Raw genomic sequence first — 8,633 nt, forward strand, 5'->3', positions numbered from 1 at the left:
GAGCCGGGATAGTGCGGTCAGTATAGCAACTAGCTGGACGACTGAGGGGTCAGAGTTGGAGTCCCAGTGAGGTCAAAAATTTTCATTTCTCCATGTCATTCAGACTGACTCTGGGGCCCACCCAACCTCCTATCCAGTGGATACTGGGGGCTCTTTCCCTGGGGGGTAAAACGGCCGGGGCTTGAAGTTGACCACTCACTTCCGACTAGTGTTGAGGTCAAGAAAATGTGGATCTATACATCCACTCCCTCATACACCTTCAAGGCATAGTGCTTAATTAGTTAAGCACAGGCACAACTTTACCTTCACCTTGGTTTAATTAATGTAAATTACATTTAGAATAAGTACATATTTTTTATAAAAATAAATCTTACCATCACATCAATCTTGGAATGTCCTCTCATCTTTTGTATTCAGCATTGTGATAAGGTAAACTTGTCCCTGTGCTTAATTATGCACCATGCCATGAAGAATTACCAGGGAGTGGAGGTATAGCTCCACCATTCTTGACTAGATGGTGAGTGGTCAGCTTAAAACCCTGGCCGCTTTCCTCCTAAGGAGAGAGCCCCTGGTACACACTGGAAGGAAGGTTGGGTGGGCCCCAGAGATGGTCTGGATGCTGGGTAGAAGATAAAGTCTATTTTCCTTACTGAGAATCAAATTCCAGCCATCCCAGCCTCTAGCCCGGCCCATCGCTATACTGACTGAGCTATCCCAGCTCTTTTCCTCACTGTTATTTTATTCAGACTTTCTTCAAATTTGTATCAATTGTATTTTAAATCCATACCACTTAAAACATTTTGAATTACATTTATAACATTAAGTATTTCATATAAAACAAATGTAGTCGGTCATAAAAATAAAAGCGTGAAATGTAACTGAGCAAATGTAGGGGTTGTACAACGGTCAGATACAATGAGCCAATCCTGCTGTACATATGTATGTAAATAATTTCATTTGTTTTTTAAGGGTTAGGGCTAAGATTGTATATTAGAAGATATATATTTATACATTTATACAAAAGTCTGAAATTTTATTCTAAGCATTATTCAGGTAAAATCAGTCCCATTGTTAGATGGAAATCAGCATTCTGATTTAATCATTGCACAAAGAGATGAATTAGTTATGTGATACTCAAGATATCATCTTCAGTGACACCAAAATAAGATAAGCCCCATGAGAAATACAGAGTGACAGCGGCTAGATAGCAGGAGAAGGGCATTTGTCATCTATCAACACTGCACAGACTCTTTATGCAGTGACATACAAATAAAGAATGATCTTGTATACATTGCAGTTAATAGTAGTTTGTAGATTATGTTGTGCTTTGGAATTTGTTTAGCTACCATCCATCCAGGTATCATGTTATCAGCTTTTAGTATTGTCTTAATTCAGTTTTCCTGTGGCAATGAAATTAGATGGCTTTTCTTCAGTTGGGTGGTGAGTGGTTGTTTGTACTTAGAGATTCTGAAGTCACATCAAAAGAGATGCAAGGTTGTGATTTTGTATGTGGTATGAACAGATGAACTGCACTTTCTATTAAATATATTATGTACCTGCATTTCCTAATGTAATTTTGAAAACCCAGCTGTTCTGTAAATGAAAGAAAAAATGTATATTTTCTTAGAATGTCTTATAAAACATGAGTTTCAAAGTGCCTTTGATGGTGATTAAGCTAAACGAATACTTATAATTGTTTGACATCAAATAAAAGTGCCTGATCTTACACATGTATGTCTAGTGAATGTCATGAACATATTCATTGCTTATGGCTATCAATTTTATGACCACAGGGCTTGAAATGGGGATATGGAAACATACCCTGAAATTACAAATATGATATTCTGTATAAATTTGGCAATAATAAAGTGAAGTTTTATATAATAGGAGAATGTGTATTTCTTTGGTTAAAATCTAAAAGTTGAATAATTATCAACAATATCCCACATGAGTTCATGCCTAGAAAAGAATTTTTCCTTCACAGTCAAGAACAGTAGCACTGCACTTTACCAACTGATTACTCAGTTGTTCCACACAGATTAAGTCCTACAATTGTATGTCCTACACTTTTGCATATATTCATGACATACGATGATTTTGGATTGCGTACTGTTGAGAATTGGGTATAAAACAAGAGTGGCCTGTTTTAAAATATTTTCCAAAAATATGCTGAGAATAATTGAGAAAATCAGAAGTACAAATTAATGATATTCAGTTTCAGAATTAAGTGTCTTAAATGCAGGGTTCAATTATTGAATTTTGTGTTACAGATTCATAGATCACCCTGTTTCAAGCTCTGAAAACTCAGAACCACAAGTCAGGTTATTGGAAATGTATTACACATTTGCCCTCCAACACAGGCATACATGAAATTACTGGAGAATCCACGACACCATTAATTTACTCCTGTGTTACTGTCCGAAATTACCATTTTTTTTTATTCTGAAAGTACAGTAAGTAATGTTAAAATTACTGGCAGGCAGTTATGGATCACATTGTTTCAGAGTGATGCATTTCAGTGCCTTGAATGTCAGACACTTAAAAATATTGAAATTCCTATTCTCATGATGGAATTAATTATATTTTTATGGATCAGTTTTTACATACATAGAGCTGAGTATGCCCATGTATACTTTAAAGAACATTGGATGTAAAACAGTCAGGCTAACTAAAGTAAAGTATCCCATGATCCAGTATTGCTTCAGAATGTTGGAAATTGCTATGGTGTTTACCAGTCTTATGAAATACATACGAATCAGACCTGCTGAAAATAACTTTTTTCAAGCAAATACACATTTCAAAGTTGCCTTCTGTATATTTTGTAGAGATTTTCATAAATTAAATTCTTGTGTAAATATAGGAAATATGATTGGATTGGAAAGGAAGTGTGAAAATGTTGCTCTATTTGTTGCACTAGTTCATTTTTTATATTGTAAGAGACATGGTTTGAGAAAAATAAAAAGAATCACAATTAACTGTCTATCATTACAACATAACAGTCCTATAGCCACCTGTGCTGACATGTCTTAATCTTTGCTGTGAAATGTAAGTTCACTGCATCCTGACACTATCAGGACAGTTAATTTAAGTGTCCTTTATATACTACATCCCCTGCACCAGGGGACATTTAGTTTAACTACATTCTGTTATGTAAGGCATTTCAAAGGATTGATGTGTCAAGATTCATGCTGTAACTCTCTACTGAGAGAAGCTTATGAAAATAAGCTGAGAAAAAGTTCCCTGCTGGAATGGCATAGTAATTAATAAAGCATCCATTCACATCTGTTATTTGTGTCTATCTTGGTTCCCAAGTAAGTGAGAGGTTGTAAGGAAAGGAAGAACAGCAATAAATTTGACTACAAACTGCACAGTTTCATTGGATTAGCTATGAGAAAATAAATGTGAATAAAAAATACAGTTTTGTTTGCAACAGTGAATATCAGAAAGGAGTCCTGAAGTCCTTTAATGCTTATTTACTATCAAAACTTAAGTTAAAATACATGGGGATTTTTCTGGGACTCTATGGGCGAGTCGGCAACGCTTACATGTACAGTAATGGGACTATCATTGTCGTACACGAATTTTCACATTACAGACAATTTACATGCAGTGAATTACCTTCGTAAATTGCGGGATATGTGTACGTCAGGGTCCGATTTACCTTACAACTGGCGGTTTACCGCCAACCATTTCGTTTTTGCCCTATGGCGGCCAAGGCTGTTCGGACTCGCGACGCTCGTAACCGGAGGTACACAGTCTTGATCATCTTGATACCGATAATGTGATCCATCTTTGTAGAATTGGTGCTGTTCATTAACAATTTTCAATTCTCAAAAAGCCCGTTGTATCTTTTCTGGTCCGCTGGGTAGCTCTGCAAGTAGACATTCTACGGTTCACTGGTGTTGAAACAAAGGAGGGAAATTTCATATTGTAATGAAACAAATACATTTTGATTCGTCAATTGCCACTGAATACAAGGAAAATTCCTGTGCCGAGTTGTAAAAATTTATGAACTTAGATGGTTACATCGGGTTACATGTGTGACCAGTGATTATTGGCGTAGTAAAACTGAAAGACGCACGATGTAATTTCTGATCCGTGGTAGTAAACAGCGGTAGAAGTTTTGGGAGTGGAATAACACATGAGAACACATCTAACTGGAATCCCATAAACGACAGTGATGGCGCTCAGTTGTATTTTGCGTGGTGTTTCAATGAAATTGAAACGTAAGGAGTTATATAAACGGCTGACCGAAATATTGCTTAACGGTTTGATCTAACGTACTGCCATAGGTTGGAGTAATTAGAGCAAAGTATATTTTCAGCCCTCTGAAGAACATAGTTTTGGCATGCGAGTACTCTCAGTATCGTGGAAGTTTATTAGCTTTTCGGTGTTGTTAATTACAAATTTTACTAGAGATTGGAGATAAAACTTTTACCTTTCCATTTATTCCACTACCCAGAATCTCATTTCATGCCAGCAGTGTTGGAGCGTAACGTTTGGACCAGTGCATAGGAAATGAGTTTTGCCGTCTTTATGTAGTTTTTGTAAATGATGACAAGGAAATGTGCCCCCATGGTGGTTTAATACTTTCGTTATGCTTTGCATACGGTTTTATAATTTATTTATTTATTTACGTCATATCCATGGATCTTTATACATGATATAGGACAAGTTAAATACTTTACAAAAATAAATAAGAATAATAATAAAATGTTGACATTGATATTAATACTTGAATGACTTTGTCACTAGTTGTTAGTGCAGGAGCCTATTTCTGTGGTACTCATAATGAATCTGCTATAGGAGCATTAGTTCGGCCTCCTTATTCTGAAGTGTCTGAATTTGGTGGTAAGAAAACCAGGACCCTCACCAAAATGAGTAAATGGTTATACTACTGATTGCAGTTGATTGGAGAATTGGTTGTGACAGCACGTGCGGATAGAATCCAACTTACAAAAACTGTTTCACTATTTGAAAATTTAATATACTTGTCTTGTGTACATGAATGAGTAGTATTAAGGTCAATCAAGTGTAACAAGTTCAGTATGAGAATATGAAAGTTCGTCTTCACACATTTCAGCCACTTCTGGCCATCATCAGAAGGTGTAAGTAAATACTTTACATATACGTTGAACATAGGCAGTTGTAAGGTGATTTCTACAAGTAGCCAGAATATTAATGCAATGACAAATTGTTAAAAGTCTTGTCACGTAACTACATGAACATCACAGCCATATTTTTCTACTGTTGGTTGTGTAGAATATCTTTTAGTGTTGGCCACATTTCTGTCTGCATATATGATATAGGAATTTTGTTGATCAATAATTTTTTTTACTGAAACGTTATTAATGAAGTCTTTTTTTTTTATGGTGTTGGCCACACATTCTGATGATGGTCAGTAGTGGACGAAACATGTAAAGACAAACTTTCCTATTCCCATATTAAACTTGTTACACTTGATGGACATTCCTATACCAAGAAGTGTTACAGCTCAGGATGTCTCTTATAAAGACTTTTTTTCTGTACTCTGCAGTTTGCCCATTGCAGTCACTAACAAGAGGACATGTCTTAAAATGCAGTACTGTAACAGGCAGCAGTCACTTCCACCAAACATTTAGCTTGCAGCAGCCTCTATACTTCCAGAAAGAAATGACTAAGCAGAATATTTCCTGTGCTGCACCACCACATGCTTTAATGGTGCAGAATGTGAAGCAGTTCTCGTTAAGTGCTAAACAGATGGCAAGCCAAGGACATGACCATACAAAACTTTGGGCTGCAGAAAAAGTTCTGAGTGTTAGTCTTCTTGGGATTGTACCTTTAGCATTTCTCATCCCTTCTCAATTTATGGATTACCTGTTGGCAGTAACGGTTGTGATGCATAATCATTGGTAAGTATTGTGTGTTGATAATAAAAGTCTCTTCTGTGAGGTAATATACAATGTAAGCATATATGGAACAGAACCAGGTTTTCATGACTGCATACCTTAAAAAGTTTCATTAAAATATGTATCCTGGGCAAATCATTCACTCTAATTCCATCTCTGGCATAGGATTTTAATCTTTCTGTAGCCTTTAATCCATTGCTTTTCTGATGGGCATGTAGCTACTGCTTCCATAAACTGCAGATTAGAATGTATGGAATTACAGTAGCTGCTAATGTGTAGGATGTAATGTTGAAAATGTGAACTGACTTGTATTTTGCTGTTTCAGGTGCCTATTCCAATTCATGTCATTTCACATTAATTTGAAACATTGTTTAGTTTTCTTGTATTTCTTCTCATCTGTGTATTGGCTGGAACCATGGAGTTGTGAGAATGAACCATTATGGGCAGTCTTAAGGATTTATGTCTACATCCCAGTCACAATAGCAACTAGGTTATGGGCCGGACAGCTGGGTAATCAGGGTTTTTCTTGGCAGGGACAGGTTAGCTGGTAACCCACCTCCATCTAGTGCCGCGCTTAAGACTGTGGGGCTGTATGTCCACTCAACAATGTCTTTGTGGTGTGATGCTTAATTAGGCCTAGATAACAACCTTACTAGTTTAGTTACCATAATTTGTATACTTTCTTACCTTTTACACCATGAGATCCTGAATGCCAGCAGATAGTCACAAATCTTGGCCACTGTTAGCAAATGTTATTTGAATTTGTATATGAATATATATACAGAAGTAAAAAAGAAAAAAAAAAGTTTAAAATCTAGTAGCTAAATAAAGGCAAATTTGATTTGTTTCATTCTGGCCCGTCACACTAACAATTATAAATACAAACCACTCCGTCCAGTGTGGCATGTAAGTTTTTACTATGTCACACTGGACGGAGTAGTTTGTATTTATAAATAAAGGCAGGTCTAGCATGTGTTGTCTTGCTTTTAATTAATGTGAAATTTAATTTATTCCTGTTGTACTGTTTGTATAGAACATTTACATAGGCAATTAAGATGACAAAGGGAAGTCAGATTTAAAAAGACTCCAATAACTTAAATGTCTTTGGATATGATTTTTTATTTCCTGTACCACTGGTGACCAAGCAAGATTGCCAGAACCCCAAAATCCAACTCATAACATGAAGTGGGAAATCAGCCAAAATGTTGGTGTATATGTGGACACAAGAGTTATACTGTAATATAGAATCGAAGAAACATGTTGCTTTATTGAATTATAAGCAGACTTTCTTTGTATATCTGGATTTCTTTCCAGGGGTATTGAAGCTATAGTCATGGACTATGTGCGCCCAGTAATTTTTGGCAATGTAATTCCAAAAATTGCTCTTGGTGCAGTATACCTTCTGTCAATTGTGACACTGGCTGGGCTGCTTTTCTTCATAACCAATGATGTGGGAATTGTTCTTGCCATAAAGCAGTTCTGGAAGCTGTAATAGGAGACGACTGTACAGGCAAAATAGAGGCCCTAGTTGCTGGCATGCTTATTCTGCTGAAAACATTTATGAAATTTTGTTAATCCTGACTGTTACATTCTCAGTAGTGAGTCTTGGAACAGTAAAATTCAACTTGAATATTGTTACAGAATTGTTTATTATGTGCGGAAACCGTAATATGCTGTGTTCATTTTTGGAAGATGAAGCAGACAGACAAATCATTTAATAAATTTTGTGGTAAAAACTAGGTTGAATTATATTACTTTTTAGTCAGTTATCTTCTAAAGGTTTATTATGAAATTATTTTTCATCAGTGTTTGTATCTGAATAAACATGAAGTTCTTGTAAATTACTGTATATGAATGTTATAGTATCCTACAATAAATGTTCTTTCTACATGTTCATTTGTCTTATTTGTCCAAGTTATTCCCGACAACTGGCTGCATTTAAGTACAGTTAATTTTGTTGTGTACTAGAACCTGTGGCCATTATATACCTGTGTATTTATTTATATTATTATATGTAACTGAAATATACCATGTATGACTACATAAAAACTTGGAAGAAAACGCTGTAGTTCGTAATCATAGCACATGCCAAATGTTGAACCTCTATGTTCAGTTCTGCAGAACAAATAGTTTCAATGTGTAATCAATATGGGAATTAAATTATACAATAAATTACCAAATGAAATTATATATGGGGGGGGGGATGAGGCAGTTTAAAAGATGGCTGAGATCCTACATATTACAACGTACAGTTTACTCTGTATGTCAACAGAATATGGTATTCCAGTTGGTTTGTTTTTATGACTTATCTGTATTGTGTGGTAGCACAGAGAAACTTAGTTGAAATATTTGTTAATTTTAGATATGTATGTAAGATAGATTCTATGTCAGTAGTGAAAGTGATCAAAGTAAGGCAGTTCAGATGACTGAGATACCATTTTAGAATGAAGCAGAATCCCTGAAATAAGTTAATTCTACATAAACCAGAGGGTACCTGATTGGTAGGCAGACCTGCTTTCAGGTGTCTGGATTCAGTTGAAGATTTGAAGACAATGGGAATTAGAAATTGGAGACAAAAGTCACAGGATCAGGATGAATGCCAAGCAATTGTAAAAGAGTCCAACATTCATCATGGACTGTGGTGTCCGCAGAAGTAAAAAGGATAAATAAAATTTAATTGAATTAAGGCAAACATGGTAGATCCACTCCAGATGTTATATTTCAGGGAACATATGCATAGGAGCC

General features: G+C 35.8%; 1 protein-coding gene across 2 annotated transcripts; it reads left to right on the forward strand.

Moving 5' to 3' along the window:
• The first annotated feature begins 4,068 nt into the window (after nt 1-4,068).
• Nucleotides 4,069-7,585, forward strand: LOC111870290 (succinate dehydrogenase [ubiquinone] cytochrome b small subunit, mitochondrial). 2 transcript variants are annotated; one of them, XM_023862436.2, is made up of 3 exons: nt 4,069-4,226; nt 5,537-5,891; nt 7,203-7,585. In XM_023862436.2, the coding sequence occupies exons 1-3, from the start codon at nt 4,181-4,183 to the stop codon at nt 7,378-7,380; spliced, it is 579 nt and encodes a 192-aa protein (XP_023718204.1). In that variant the 5' UTR covers nt 4,069-4,180; the 3' UTR covers nt 7,381-7,585. The 2 variants fall into 2 exon arrangements, with proteins under 2 accessions (XP_023718204.1, XP_023718205.1); XM_023862437.2 differs by lacking the exon at nt 4,069-4,226 and adding an exon at nt 4,364-4,522.
• Nucleotides 7,586-8,633: the final 1,048 nt, after the last annotated feature.

The sequence above is a fragment of the Cryptotermes secundus genome, unplaced genomic scaffold, assembly GCF_002891405.2.
Source record: "Cryptotermes secundus unplaced genomic scaffold, Csec_1.0 scaffold94, whole genome shotgun sequence".
In the NCBI taxonomy this organism is placed as follows: domain Eukaryota; kingdom Metazoa; phylum Arthropoda; class Insecta; order Blattodea; family Kalotermitidae; genus Cryptotermes; species Cryptotermes secundus.